Below are 16,205 nucleotides of genomic sequence, written 5' to 3'. Positions count from 1 at the left end.
TTGCCAGAAGTATGCCTTTGTATGTGTCTGTGCTTTGGCTGTTATTAGAGGGAGACCTATAAATGGAAATGCATAACCAAAACATTTACCGAGGATGCTGGAGATGAAATCTAAGACTTTGGCTCTGGCTGCTGCCAAGGTGGTTGATTTTAGGATGTGACAATGACAGGAATAGGTCATGGGAGAGGGGAACGGAAGCTTCACCACCAGGTTCTGTGTGTCTGGTCTCCTCTGGGTGGAGTTAAACCAAACCCTTTAAACGTGAGCACGGGATGAGAGGCTGGGAGGTCATTTCCTTGTACCTGCATGAGTCTTGGCTTCCCTGTCCCAGCAGCTGCTGCCACCAGATTCTCTACAGCCTCTTGTCTGTATGCAGGAACTTTTTGAGTTAAGACTGAGTTAAGAGTTACAGTGAAGGCAGGGAGTCAAAGACTTTGCTGAATAAGGGGAAGTTTTCTTAACAAAGTGTGGCTACAGTTCCAAGTCTGTTCATCCTGGATGCTTGCAGCTGAGCTAGTGCAGCGAGTGGTGTGAACTCCTGTGAAGTCAAGGGGGATGCTGGTGAAATGTTTTGGTGGGAGTAGGGTGCACTATGCAGAGAGCTGCAAGTGAGAAAGTACACTGTGTGCATGTGATTTCTCTAAAAAACAAAATGCCTTTTTTTAATCTCTTCTTGTAGCCATTATTTAGTAGAGGTCCTGGGAAGGTTCTTGCTCCCCGTACACTAATGCTCTTATAAATCAAGTGAGGCAAATGTGATCAGAAGACTTCCGTCTAGAAATATCTTATTGATATGTTCTAAATTGTATTGTTTTGACATTTAAAAGAGAATATACTTTTACTTTCGCAGATTAAGCTGCCACCAATGATGGAAATCATAACGGCTGAACAGCTGATGGAATACTTAGGTTAGTAATTACAATAAATGGTTTTCAATTATATGTTATACTTATTAGTGAGTAGTAGTATAGGAGGACTGTTTTATTTATTTACTGTTTTATTCAGCTTTACTTGAATGCATGCTTCAGGAAAACTACTTATGGTATTCAGTTACTCACGCTTTTCCTTAACTGCTTTTAGAAGTTTTCTGTACTGCTTTCTTAAGTGGTTAGTCTAGTGATGCAGTTGGTATGGCTTAGTACACCAACACACTGGTAGATTTAAACTTATTCATGTCTCTTACAATGTTGTTTTGTTATAGTTGACAGAATGTAGTAAGTCAACTGTGCCTTTAATTGTCTGCAGTAACTCTAATCCTTGGTAGTATGACCCAGTAAATAACAGGAAAAATTAATTTAGTTGTCCAGTGACTGGGGTCTCATTTGCAGGCACTACTCCATTATGAGATTCAGTCTTCAGCAAAACGGCAGCTGTTTCCGTCTGACAAGTCTGTAACTTCAATAGCTCAGAATGATCCAGGTGTTAAAAGTGCAGTTGCAATAGTACTTAAGCTATACGTACCACAGTTCTTTCCCTTTGTATCCTAACAAATATAAAATACTTGAGCTTAATAGACTAGGTTTGATTTTTTTCTTACGCAGGAGAAAAAACCTTACTATATTTTCTTTCTTTTTGCCTGTAAAAGATGTAGCTTGTTCTTTTCAAAAGCATATCACTGAATCTTTTTCAGTGGAAGAAAAAAGTTAATTACATAATTTCAAAAAATAAGTCTTAAGAAATCTTGCTGCCTATGTCTAAACATTTCTTCTAATTGTATTGATAGAATAATACTGTCTGAAGTCACTGCATAATCACAGTTAGCTAAATGTTTATATTCTTTCTTGAAGGCATATATTAGCTTCTGGAATTATCTAATTAAATTGAGTAACAAAATAACGTTCTCAAATTATTTGGGTTCCTATTCAGTCAACAGGATTAGCAGTTGCCAAATGGTTCTTCTACAGCTTTAAAAAAAAAAAAGAAAAAAAAAAAGCCCTTCAACCACTTTGAAGAATCTTAACTTAAAAGATTATAAATTAAGAAACCTGTAGCAATATTTTTCTTTGAGTAGAAACATATTTTTTTAGGAATGAAACAAGGGAATAAATACGAAAAGCATTGGAATAAAATCTGAAAAATTTGGGAGAGGCAGTTTATGGATACTAGTCACTAAAAATGTTACAAATATTGAACCGCAGCGTGCTGATTAACTGATTAATTACCTTTGTGTTGTAGACACAGATGGAATACAAGCCTCTCAGAATTATTGGTGTATGGAAACATTGGCCAAAATATTCATAGTATCAGTGAGGATAAGTGGTTGCATTTTTAAATTGTGTTATGCAATTACATTTATTCTTGTGAATAGTTTGACCTTATTATATTTTTAAGTTGAGGCACAGAGGGAGGTATGTTTCTGAATAATTAAGAGATTGATATGATACCCCAAGAGATTATGAAATACTGCTTTAGTAACAACATTGGCCATTTGAATTTTATTTCTTAATATGATCTTACTATGTTTTTTATACTCCTATTTTACTTCATAATTATAATTCAGGTTATAAAACAATGCGATCTCATTAATTTGATAAAAAAACTTCAGTGGTGGTATTTATGATCAGTCAGCAGTGTTCATAGAAATGTTAAAACTTTGAGTGTGAAATAAACTTATTTTTATTTTTGCTTTTTTTAGGAGACTATATTCTTGATGCAAAACCTAAAGAGATATCTGAAATTCAACGTCTAAATTATGAGCAGGTAAGGAGCTGCTCCTAAAAAACAATTGCTTATGTCTGAAGGAACTAAAGCCTTTTTTTTTCTCACCTAAGGTTTATCATCTTGTTAAAAACCAGAAGCATATAAACCATTGTTTGTAGTTAATTTTTCCTCATTTCCTAGGCTTGATGTGGAGTATTATTTATAAATACTGCCTATTAGTGAAGAAAAACTCGGGATCTATTAACACAAGAAATGATTTTTTTTTTCTTTCCCCTGCAATGAGTGTAATGAAAGAATTTTGTTTTTATTGAGGAATTATAACAGAGAAGTACAGATGGAAGTATGTAACAGGGTGGTTGCTCTTTGAAGTCTTCTATTATGCGTCCTTCAGTGTGCTCTGTTCTATGATCCTGGCTAGACTTTCTTTAAGGATGTAAACTGAGCAAGAAAGAGATCTCTATTCTTAAGTCATGATGGACAAAAAGAGGTTAATTCCATATTATGAAAGGCAATATTATTTGCACTGACTACTATTTTTATGTCATCACAGAAGTCTTTCTATGTTAAAAATAATGCTGTTAGTTTAAAAAAATATTGATGTAGTATTTGTTATCTTGGAGCAAATTTTTCAAGCTCTGTGTGGTCACAGCTGTTTTTTGATTGCTTATGGAAAAGTGATTTGAATTTATTATAAGTATTAGGTTTCAAGCTAGTTCTATTTATTATTAGGTCATCTTTTCTTGCTCTCTTTCAGTGTTGAAAAACAAATTGAGTATCTTGGGAGAGTTGAAATTAGAATGAAGATTGAATGTGGATTCTTTTAATAATAACCCAAAATATGACTTGTATCAAATTATATGAATTCTTTTTGTAATAACAAAATTAGCTGTATTTTTTCCACACAATTCGGTGCTGTAGAAGATTATAGCTATAATCAACTTAGGGGAGGGTGATGAAAACTATATACCTGGTTAAAGTACAACCTCTATGGCTTTCTTGTGCTCAAATATGTGGGTTTACTATGTAAATGTCACAAAACTTTTCCTTAAATATTTAACTGGACAATTCTAAAGAAACCTTCTGTTCTAGGAATGTTCTAAATCTACTCGTAGATGCATGAGGGATATCACGAGAGGGCAGAAAGAAACTAATTAGGCAATTGAGTCTTACAAAACTATTACATTTCAGAAGCATTGGAACTAAGTCTTGGTGTTAATCATAATTTTCTGTTTATCTTGTCACACAATTAATATTCTTCACCTAACCCAATATATTTTCTTCTATAGAAGAAATTCAAGTAAATTTTTTGGACAGCTGAATTTGTAATGCTTTATTTTAGTATAATTTCAACATCATGACAAGATACTAATTTCAGCTGTGACTTTCTTTTTTACTATACTTGAGGGATTTAAATAAGTATTTGAATGAAGGTTGGATTAATTGGGGGGGGGGGGGGGGGAAGCACAAGTTCTAATGCACAAACTTAAGAACAGGTTGCCCAGGGAGGTTGTGGAGTCTTCATCCTTGGAGATGTTCAAAAGCTATCTGGACATGGTCCTGGGCAACTGGCTTTAGGTGGCCCTGCTTCAGTGGGGAGGGCGGACCAGATTACTTCCAGAGGTCCTTTCCAAGCTCATCTGCTCTGTACATTTATATCTTCTTTTATTTGCATTCATTTTTTTTAGAAGCTTGTTGCATTGAAGGTGTGGAAATAGGTAAAATAGAAATGATACTGTTCAAATTGTAGTGAGAAACTTTTGCAGTTTTCTGGCCAATTTGATGTATTCCTGCTTTGTTTACAAAGTAAACATTACAAAATAAATGCAACTGATGTATGTAGATGTATGATCTGAATCTGTGGATGGCTAGTGCTGAATTGCTACAGACTTTCTTCCTATTCATTTAGAGTAAGAGTATAGCGTTATTTCTTCTAAAACACCTCTGATAGGTTTTTATACTTGATATATGGTCCCTACTAATGAAATCCACTTCTTAAGTAAGGTGGTTTGGTTTGCTGTTATAATGATAAAAACTTAAAAAAATGTCTGAGCCAAGTCTTGAGAATTACAAATCTCGCTAAATTCTAAATCTCGTGACATAGCAAAATTGTCAAAAGGATGAAGCAACATGTAATAAAGTAGTGGGAGCTCTTGCCTTCCTGGTAGTAGAAACTTCATACAACAGTGGAGTTAAAGGGCTACAAACAGTAAAACTCTTCATTCATAGCAACCACTCTGAAACGCAGATACTGGATAATGATCATGACAGTGTTTTATAGCTATGCTTTATCAAATAGTTTATAAGCTTTTTCTGTGTAAGCTTCAACTCTTAGAGCTTTCCATGTTTAAATCTGGTTAGTAACAAGGAAGTATGTCTGTTTATAAACTTACTTTAGGAGTTTCCAGAAATTGCATCTGAATTGAAATTACTCAAAGTAGGAACAAGCTTATTGTTCTACTGTCATTTTATTAAGAAAAAAAATACATTTAAACTTGCATACTAGCAAGAGGAGTAGCTTGATTCCATTGGCTAAAATGCTGAGGTTGGTGAATCTGAAATTTTTGCTATATGCCTTAATGAAACCATGCTGTTGCAGGTGTAAAGTGTTGTGCAAAGATCTGTAGGTGAGACTATTTTACATATATATGTCTGCTTACACAATTTTTACATACAAGTTTTGTTTTAGAATTCTGTTGCATGCTAAGAGATGTCTAAAACTTCTTCCAAGATCTAGGAAACTTCTTTCCAACAGATGCAAAACTGTGCTTGAATTGGATCATGAAGTATTGAATGACGTAGCTACTTCACTTAGCATGTTTACTTAGTGAGTGTCGTATATTTTAATTGGTACGTTCTTTACCATAGCAAGTTACAAGATGCAAAGACTGATTTCTTAAACTGACTTAAAAATAGTAAGGTCTGCCTTATGTTCTAATGCACAGGCTTGTGTTCACATTCTGCTCTGTCTATTAATGTGTGCACTAATGTGCTACAGAAGTGAATGTTCAATTTAATGTATTGGTTATATTATTGTTTAATGGATCCAGTTATTTGTAATTTCCTGTATTTTAGCAAGTTGCCTTTAATTTAATAAAATAACTCATCACTATGTACCCCACTTATGCCTTGTTAGCCTACCTAGCTCTTTAATAGTTTTATTCATCCTTTATAGTCAGTCATCCTTATTCTCAGTTTTTTGTCTTCCCTTATTGATTCCATTAATTGTGGTTCTTGCCATTAACTGTCTTATCATTAAAAGAAGACAACACAGAGGCAACTGTCTCTAACAATCAGTGGTTTTAGTCTGTGAATCTTTTCTGTCTTCATCTCCTTTCTAACCTGTATTTCTGGTTTTTGTCGTGCTTTTTTCCCCATTGTTGCAACCCTGAATTCCTCTTAAGCAACAAAATATTGCAAAACTAAGCAAAAAACAAAAACAAAAAACACCACACCAACAAAAAATCAACTAAACAAAAAAGCAGCTTAGTTTCCCTGAATCTTTTGCAAACACTGCAAATACTTTCTGATGATAGTCTTTGTGGACTGTTCTCACTTGGTGGAAAATTTTTTCCTGCATGTCAGGAAACTTATTTGTTAGTTCAAGAGAACTGTCTCACAAAGCACTTTTCCTTTGGCTCATCTTTACTTTGTGTGATTGGATCTTCATGACTTGATAACTCCCCTTAGGAACCATTGGGATCACTACTATAATAAGTGCTACTTTCATGACTTTTTTCCACAGTAGAATCTACAGGCCATTTAAAGGTATCCCCAAAATAAGATAGCAAAACTTTTTTTATGGAACAAACAAAAATCACGTTCTTCATTGTTGTTCACCGCTTTAAGTACTGAACCCCCAAATTAGGGTTGGCAAGTAGAACTGTGTAGATCCGTTTGTTTTGTTCATTCATTATGTGGTGGCAAGTACTTCAGCCTGACTCATAACGCAGGACTTAAAAGGGGAGAAGAAACCTCAAGAGAGTCCCTTAGAGATTCCGTTATAATCCAATTCTTGCAAAATCTGGCTTGTAGCTATGGGAAATAGAGCTAAAAGAAATAGGAGGTGCCTAAAAGCAGCTTGTGAGTATAGAAGAAGAAACAGTCAGATACAGCTGATCGGAGGGAGAGTTCTTATTTTGCAGATCTCTTCTGGCACAATGAGAATGAACAAAGTGAATATGCATTGAAACAGTTGTTTAGCTAATTTCCCCTTTTGTAATTTTTTTTAAATGTTGAATTGATGAATACTAAATGATGAAGGGTTACAAGAGTGACCACCAAGTGTACAAAACTCTGTTTCATCATCTGTGGTTTTTTTTTTTTTCCTCTGCTGTCAGAACATGAGTGATGCAATGGCGATTCTACATAAGTTACAGACGGGTCTGGATGTCAATGTGAAGTTTACAGGTGTACGAGTATTTGAATACACACCTGAGTGCATAGTGTTTGATCTTCTTGATATCCCCTTGTACCATGGATGGTTAGTGGACCCTCAGGTAACTTATTTGTTTCAGTAATTCAACCAGAATATAAGTTATTCTGAATTTTACTGGGGAGGGGGGGAGATGTTTTAGAATTATAATGATTATGGTAATAGATTTTTTTTAAATGTAGTCAGAAAAATTCCATTTTCTTCAGACAGGAGCGAATACAGACTGTACATGTGTTTTAGTGTGGTAGTTTTGCAGAGACAACGTCTATAGTCAAGCTAGCTTTCAAAACCTTCTGTGCTGAATTCACAACTGTGTAAATGAGAATTGTTGTTCTGAGGAAGGTAGGAAGTTGCCAGATACGGTGTCCCAGTCGTTGTTTTTGAAAGCTTGTTAGAGAATGCTTGGAAGGAATGCAAGGTTACTTTCCTCCTTTCTTTAATTCTGATTTACTTTTAAAAGTTACTGCTTTTGAGAACTGAGGATGTTAGAACCAGTTAGAGAGAACGGCATCTTTAACAAACATATAATTTATTTTTAATTATATTGTTAAACAGTAAACTGGTACTGTTTACTTAGGGAGAAACTGGTGAGTTTGTCTGGAATAACCTGCCTCAGATTTTTTTTTTTTCTTTTCCTGCCTTGTTCATGAAAGTTGCTGTTCTCTTATCCCCTTGGACTTCCCCCATGCCCAGCTGAGCCAACTGATACCCCATTCTTTCCTCCATCCGCTTTTGCAACAGCTTTTGATGTTAAGTGTTAACTTAAGGATTTAAAATGGGATCTGAGACTGCAAAATGTGTAACAGTCTGGGCTAAAACTTTTTGGCCTAGTATTTTTAGGGGGATAACGTCCTCTCTTTGTTGAAACTCTTCTTATTTTCTTATGAATAATTGCCATAGGCTTACAGTTGTGTTCTGTTCTTCACGAAGGCAAGTTCTCTGTTTTGTATGCTGTTCCTTCCTGCTCCAGGTTGCTGACATAGTAAAAGCAGTTGGTAACTGCAGTTACAATCAGCTAGTGGAGAAGATCATTTCTTGCAAGCAGTCGGACAACAGTGAACTGGTTAGTGAAGGTGGGTTACTTTTTTTCTATGCTTTATCAAAGTATCTATCAAATCTTAGTTACATATTTTGTATGTAGGTCTCATTATCTAGAGATACAAGTGCGAAGAGCTGCATTCTGTCTGCTGAACTTCTTTCCCTGGGCAGGCAGACAGCACTGTGCTTGTCTTCTAAACTTCTCTGATGCAATTTCCAAACAAAGGATCAGCCTCATTCTCTTGATCTATTAAATATACTTTTTAAAAAGCTGGAGAGAACTTCCTTTTATGAAAAGGTATTATGGGCAGCATTCGGATTTCAACTTTACTATATATTATCTCCTATAATTAGAACATTAATTATATGCTACATGATGACAAGGGAAAACTCAGTAATATTAGAAGTGGATATAGCATTTCTGAACATGAGGATTATCTACAACGCTGAGGTTTTAAACTTTCAACTCATTTTCCCCTCTCTGAATGTGTTCCCTTAGATTTGTGGTAATAAGGGGGCATCTAAGTAGGGAGGAGATAGGAAAAATATTACCATTGTAACTAGGTTTTATATATTAGGAAGTATGTAGTAGACACACGTAACAGCATGTATTGCTTTTGTAGGATTTGTAGCTGAGCAATTTCTAAATAACACGGCTACACAGTTGACATACCATGGACTGTGTGAGTTGACTTCAGCTGTCCAGGAGGGAGAGCTTTGTGTGTTCTTCAGGAACAACCATTTTAGCACCATGACCAAATACAAGGTATATTGAACACTTTTGTCTTTACTGTTGTGGTTTGTGTTCTCATTTCAAAGCAAATTGTGTTTTTCCCCCGTCTTGAAATAGAAATAAATTCCAGTTTGTTTTATATGTAAGTACGGCTTATGGTGAATGTAAGGTCTATAGCAAATGTTACTTGTGAATTATTGATTACAGTGTTTCACATATCAGGATCCATTATCACTTTAAATCTTCTTTTCTCTTTATGTTCAGTTTGCTCCCTGTGTTAACTCCTTTTGTTGTTATGTGTAATGACATACATTTCTTACATGGCTTAGATTTACTTGCAGTTTGTGATTGGCAATGATAACGTTAATGCTTTACATTTTAGCCAGTAGATGAGTAGCTCCATCATGGTGTTCAAAATATCAAACATTTGGAGAAGTTGACATGAGCTAGAATACTGGTTCCCTTTGTTAGGGAAGAGATTATTTTTATGAATCTGAAACGGGGGAAGCAAAACGGTGGGAATTGTGGAAGGAGTATTCCAGGATACGAAAAGCAAATGACAACTTGGTTAATAGTGTATTTTTATGTATCTGATTTGAGTAGAAAGGGGCAGATTGTCTCCTAAGATTTAATCATTTCCTTGCAATGTCAAATCATACTTTGAGTTAGATATTTCTCTCAAATGTACATAGGAGTTTTTACCTTTGTATAGAACTCTTGAAATTTATTTTGGTTATCTGTTATTTAATAAGACTTCAATTTCACGTACACTTGCATTTAAGAATAATGGTAATAAATAAAAAAAAAAAAGGCGGGGGTGTAACATACAAAAATGATAAGGAACCACCGTTTTTGCCATCTATTATATGGTAATGTCATATACCTCATGTGAATGACACTAACTTTTCCATTTGGTAGTACTAGTCCTTTTTTCTCCCTCTGTCTGTTAATCTTGACTGTCAATGCTTATCTTTGGCATTTTGAATAGCTACTTGTAAGCTGAGCTAAAGCTCTGAATAGCCCTGATAAATAATGATTGACACTACAAACAGGTAACACAGGTTTAGTTTTCTAATAGCTTCCTAGAGCACATCTAAGATTTGTTTTAAATCTATGTACAATGATATTCTCTTAAAGCAGTAGGACAGGTAAAAGGATCTTTCTTTTCCCTTCCTCTGTTTAAAAAACAAAAAGCTATGGAATATATCTGTTTATGGTCAAAACTATAATTGTTATATTTCCTGGTGAAGCTTATATATGTCACAATTTTAAGAGGTATGGCTTTTCTTCTCTCCATTTTTCTGAATTTAGGTCTTGCAGTAGTTGGTGGTAGTTTGTCATGTAAGCCCATACATTGTTTTATGGTTGCTTTCATTATGGGGAAAAAAAAAAAACCCAACCTCAAAACAATTTGTTTTTAAAAGGAAAATACTAAGTAGAAGTACAGATGTAGTTTCTGAGTATAAATGCATGCATAGAGGTGCAGGAAACCTTTTTTACTTCATTTAAAGGTGTCGTGCTTTAACCCCAGTCAGCAACTAAGCACCACACAGCCGCTCGCTCACTCCCCCCACCCTCATGGGATGGGGGAGAGAATTGGAAGGGTGAAAGTCAGAAAACTCATGGGTTGAGATAAGAACAGTTTAATAATTGAAGTAAAATGAAATAGAATAGTAGTAATAATAATATAATATACAAAGCAAGTGATACACTATACAATTGGCTCACCACCTGCCGACCAATGCCCAGCGTGTCCCCGAGCAGTGATCGCCGCACCCCGGCCAACTCTCCCCAGTTTATATACTGGGCATGATGTCATATGGTATGGAATAGCCCTTTGGCCAGTCTGGGTCAGCTGTCCTGGCTGTGCCCCCTCCCAGCTTCTTGTGCACCGGGCCGAGCATGGGAAGCTGAAAAGTCCTTGACTAGTGTGAGCACTATTTAGCAACAACTAAAACATCAGCGTGTTATCAACATTATTCTCATACTAAATCCAAAACACAGCATTATACCAGCTACTAGGAAGAAAAATCAACGTTATCCCAGCTGAAACCAGGACAAAAGGATATTCCAGGTAAAATAGTTAAATCCTCCTGGAAATAATTCATTTTTGTGCTATAATTAAAGCTTATAAAATATAAAATATTCCTTGTATTAAATACAGTCAATGAGTGTCACTTTGACCTTGTGAATTATCAATACAGAATTTTGTTTGTAGAATGTAGAATGTTGTCTTCTGCAGCCTAGTATTTAGAGTAAAGGCCAAAACCTGGTGTGTGTTTGTCAGTGCTTTATCAGCTTCATAATTGTAAATATATGCTTCTCAGTTGAGACTCTTTTTCCTTAAAGAAATAAAATACAACACTTCAATGTGTTAATTATCCTTAACCAATATTAATAATACAGAACAGGTTAAGGCAACGAGTACAAATCTGTGTCTGAATGTTAACTGTAAGAACTAAATCCAAGTCCTAAGAAATATTGAGTTAAAATATTTGAAGAACAGTGTTACTTTTTAGATGTGTATTTAAGCTTTATTTGCTTGTAAGTCACTATGGTTTTAATCTTGTCCTTTTTGAGAAGTCTTAGACTTCTGAAATGCTAAGTTTTGGAATATGGACCATTATTCTTGTGTTTCACAGTCATTATGGTGACCTCACTTGCAGATCGTGTTCAATTTCCACGTTATCTACAGGCTTTTAGATCCTGGGTTTGTCAGTTTTAAACAGTGTTGTTCATTTTGCCTTGGATTTCTGGTGCATTACAGAATTTGAGATATCAAGAAACTCTTATTAATAAAGACAAAAATTCTTTATTAATTTATTTTTAAAAGTCAGCAGTAACCTTTCTGTCTGTTTCTAACCTACCTAGCTATTTGAAATAGCTATATGACTAGGTATTCTTTCAAGGAAGTCATAAATAGATTTGACTTGGGCTTTTAGCCAAGATTAGCTAACCAAAATTTTTGGACCTCCAGCATACTCATGTGAGTGCCAAATGCATTGTTGTCATGGAGTTGAGATTTGTCAACTGCTTTACTCTTTCCTTTTACTAGGTTTAATGCTAGCTCTTCAGATGTTTAATAGAGTTTCTTTTACTTCATGGTTTGAGCAATAATCAGCAGTAGCTGGATTACAGAGAAAAGTCCAACAATTAGGAAAACTGAAGATGCAGCATAGCCAGAGAAAATGAAGGTGTAGAACTTTTAGGGCAAGATCTATGCAATTTGTTTGGCTTTCTCTAGTATTGTCCTTCCCTCTTCCTGCTCCAAACCAATATATGGAAACATACAAACAAAACAGTTATTAAGTTAAACAAAACGGAATTACACATATAACAAAAGTTATGTACATATAATAAAACTTGTGTATTTTTTGAAATATTTACACTTTGAATAATTAGCAAGAATTTATAACAAAAATCCCTTAGGTACATCAGGCTGTTTTAGTAGTATTCTAATGAAGCCAATACCTAAACTTTTATTTGGCAGCTTTTATGTACAGCTGATACAGTGACTTGTACGCTGGGTACATTAAGTTCAGTGGGGTTTTTTGAGGCCGATATTTTAGTGAAAGGACTTGGACTTCAGTATTTTTATATTTCAAAGAAAGTAGAATGTTGGCTGATCTTAACTGCACTTACTGGAGGATAGAAAAAGATCAGATTGCTAAGCTTTTTCAAAGGAAATGCAGAAACTTGTTCCAAGTTCTCTTATATGCTTATCTTTTCTAGAATTGGCTTTAGAATTGTGGAGCAGGTGTGGGTAATTTAAGAAAAGTAAATACTTGGTGATATTGAAATAATTCAAAGAGCAAAATTCATAAATTGGAGACATTTTAAAGTTCAACATATCAGGTTTTTCTACTAAAACAGACAAACCCATATAGCCTTAATTCTGCTCTATATTGGTGCCACATAACAAATCATATGATTGTGATTGAGCCATTTTTAATATTTGTCGTGCTTGGTTGAAGAGATTTATTATTTTTAAGTTGTATTAGAGTTCTTTCCACATCCCATCTGGTGAGCTTGTTTTAGAGATAATAAATATTTTCTGTTTTTAAATATATTATATATGCATTTACCTGTCATCCTTAATAAAGGATGATCTTGTGGATATTTTAGAGCAGAAATGGGAGAGGTGGAGACTGGTAACATCCTTTGTGCATATAATTTGAACTTCTGGTTTTCAAGCCTTTTTTTAAGTTTTTAATTTTTATTACAAAGAGTTTGCAGTATTTATTATTTGACACACAGTATCAATTTAAAAATAGAAGATTTACTAGCACTGCCAACACTTCACCCAGTTATACTGAGTTTAGAGTGTCTTTCCACTGTCAGATCAAAGGATCTTTACCTTGGCTTTGGATTGCTTATTTTAGAGGGCTGTTATTACTGAGAGTTATGTGAAAGTGTGAACAAACAGTGCAGTATTCTGAATTCCTGTATCTTTGCTTTGAAAATTTTTTCATAGGCTGCTGTTACAAGATGTTGCATAGTAGCAAGGACTCCTTGGAAACATTAGGCGTACTAGTGCCCAACTAGTATGATTGTTAGGCTGGGTAATCTACTCATGCTTCCTTTGTGTCTAGTATCTCTATTGTCTCCAAGATATTTTTTTTTTGTGGATAGTAAAGAAATTTGTAAGGAAGGGAACTGGAGTGACTCTTCACAAACCTGGCTTTCTTTTTAATAAAGATTTTTTAATTGTTACTAAATTAACAATAATAGGTGGGATTTTTTTACTCTTAAGTGCTTCTTGCAAGATCAGAAATAGAATGGTTATGAACATACAACAACCTTATGAATACCTGGTGTAGATTAGGGAGGTATCAGTGCTATTATACACTGTAGGGAAAAGCTTATTAACAGTCTCCGCTAGCAGATATTTGAGGCGTTTCTGCACTAGTTATGGGGATGAAGGTAATACTTTGGGCTTTGAGCTGGACAATAATAGGTGAAAAGTTGTATTACAACACTTTTAAAAATATTTTTTGTTTAAAAAAGAGCATTTGACTTATAAATGAGAGAAAAAGCAAAAGGGGGAAAACTGTTTTTAGTTCACTGTCACTGTATTTGAAAATATTTGTTACTGTTTTGAAATATTCCAGTTCAGTTTAATATATGGACACTTCTAAAGGGTTAATCTTCAGGCAGGTAACTGTTGTGCCATTTTTACATATCCTCCAAATTCATGACTCGGAGTAAGAGTTAAATGGAAAGGGCTCATTCAATAATAACTTTTCCATTTTAGATACACCATTCACTTTAAAATCGTGGAAGCTGACGAGTAAAGTAACAATAGTAGCAGAATGGTGGCAGTGACTTTCAGAAATCACTGTGAAAAGTTTTGGAGTAATCTTCCTCTAAAGACTTCAGTTTCTTTTTTAAAGCTGCTGAGTTGATATCACAACGTAATTGTGAAGATTCACAGATTGCATTTCAGAATAGACCATCAGTTCAATTATAATGTGTTTACTCAGTTTGTATTATTTAATGTAGTCTTGAATAATTAATATTTTACTATTCATCTTCTGAAAATTGGATGAAATTTGCCTAATACAACGTGTTGTCATTTCTGATTTGAAAAAAGTTTGAGTATTAGGATGATGTTTATGCTTATAGAAAAAATTATGTAACATTTTTTAAAAATTCATTATTGCATGTAAAAGAAAAGCAAATATGGCAATTCTGTAATATCTTAGACATCTGTCGACATATGGCGAGTGTTAGTTAATAATGGCAGCTCCTTTATCAGACTCTTAATCTCTTTCACTATTATTTGTCCATTTGCCCAAGTACTCATTTATTTTACTTCCTGTCACTTTAATTGCATATTAATATTCTTGGCTCATGTGACTATACAGTAATCATTTTCAGAAGTTAAAGACATGATTTTTTTTTTTTTGCCTTTGCTTTTCATTACACAGATAATAAATACATCAAATGATAATTCCCTAGATCAAGGAAAAACAGGACTGTAAAGAGGGAATCAGTTTGGTAAGAATATCTTAGTTCAGTTGGAATGTTTTTTCCCCACTGATGTGACTGTAAGACAACCTATTTTCTTTACTGAAAAGTAGCAAGACACCTGTTTAGATTTTTAAGTATGTGTGTTGCAATTATGTTTTCTAGTTTATAAATGTTGAGTTTCTGTTCCAGAACTCAACACAGACTTTTATTCGAATATAAAGTATTTTTCATAGCAATTATTGCACTTTTTCCTTGGACGTTTAAGATGGTGTCTGAGTTTGGCATAGTAGATGCCATTTATATAGTTTCTTAACAATGTGTATATACTTTTCCATTTCTTAGTAAGCGTGCAGTTTTTATTCTGAGGGTTACTCTGTTGAATCAAATGGTGTATACTTTAAAAAAAAATTTCTTAATTTTCTCTAACAGTTAAAATATTCAGATAGATTAGACTAATATCAAAATAATAGCACTCATTCATGTCAACATAAAACACCTTCATAAAAACCAAGGGGTCTAATCCAGAAGTCCAAGAGAACATTTACGTAGACTTTAAAGGATAAGGCTTAAACTGTTTGCCTTTACTGTATGAAGCTACTGGACAGGTGTTTGGTTTTCCTTTTCAGTTTTCTAAACTGCTGGAAACTTGGTAACTGGCATCAGAACAAGTAGTTTAAAAGCATTAATTTTAATTACTTAATCTGGTCATGAAATTAACCCAGGAAAATTAACCAGTAACGTCACCTGCAGCCTACATCTGTTGCATTTCAGAGAGGTTTTTTTTGTGCAAACCAGAAGACTGAGAGATCATTCTTCAGGAGCACAATCTTGCTTTTATCCTTAGCTTTATTTCAAGCTTTTTATATGTGAAACTATAAAATCTGGGCATTGGTACAATATCTGGATATTGATTCTTAAGATAAATAATTGTTCATAACTTTATTGTAGGCACAGTTTACCTTAACAGTTATGCACTTGAGACTTTATTGTTTTATTCCCTACTGACAACAGTTACCAGTAGGTATTACTGCTGTATATCATGTGCTAGTACTTTTGGGGGCATTGTTAACCCATGAGACTGTATTTATTAAAAAAACACCACATTTAAAATAAACCTAAAAGGTAAGCTGGTAATACTTTAGAAATGGCCAGTTAGGATTTTATGAAGGTAGAAACGCATTTATTTTGTAAAGTATGATATTGGTCTTGGTGAGGTGTACTCGAAAAGCGTATTTGTGTACATGTGTTAGCTTAATAGCATGACCTTAGTGTGCTGATCATCCTGTTTTAGCGCTAACCCTGACTAGAAAGCAAATGCAGAATCGGGGCCATGATCTATTAAGTAGAAAACACATTCTGGTTTAGCCT

General features: G+C 34.4%; 1 protein-coding gene across 6 annotated transcripts in view; it reads left to right on the top strand.

Moving 5' to 3' along the window:
- Positions 1 to 16,205, top strand: part of MINDY2 (MINDY lysine 48 deubiquitinase 2) — a 42,263-nt gene that overhangs the window by 8,404 nt on the left and 17,654 nt on the right. For all 6 annotated transcript variants that reach the window (XR_014229281.1, XR_014229282.1, XR_014229283.1 and 3 more), the window contains exons 2-6: positions 851 to 908; positions 2,636 to 2,700; positions 6,999 to 7,157; positions 8,064 to 8,166; positions 8,755 to 8,897. Coding sequence is in view for 3 of the 6 variants with exons in the window: in XM_082322515.1 (XP_082178641.1) it covers positions 851 to 908; positions 2,636 to 2,700; positions 6,999 to 7,157; positions 8,064 to 8,166; positions 8,755 to 8,897 (528 nt within the window). In the remaining 3 variants the exon portion in view is untranslated. The remainder of the gene's footprint in view (positions 1 to 850; positions 909 to 2,635; positions 2,701 to 6,998; positions 7,158 to 8,063; positions 8,167 to 8,754; positions 8,898 to 16,205) is intronic.

The sequence above is a fragment of the Platalea leucorodia genome (genome assembly GCF_965183815.1).
Source record: "Platalea leucorodia genome assembly, chromosome: 9".
Taxonomy (NCBI): domain Eukaryota; kingdom Metazoa; phylum Chordata; class Aves; order Pelecaniformes; family Threskiornithidae; genus Platalea; species Platalea leucorodia.
Note: the sequence above shows the minus strand (reverse complement) of the source record. Positions and strands in the feature narration are given on the sequence as shown.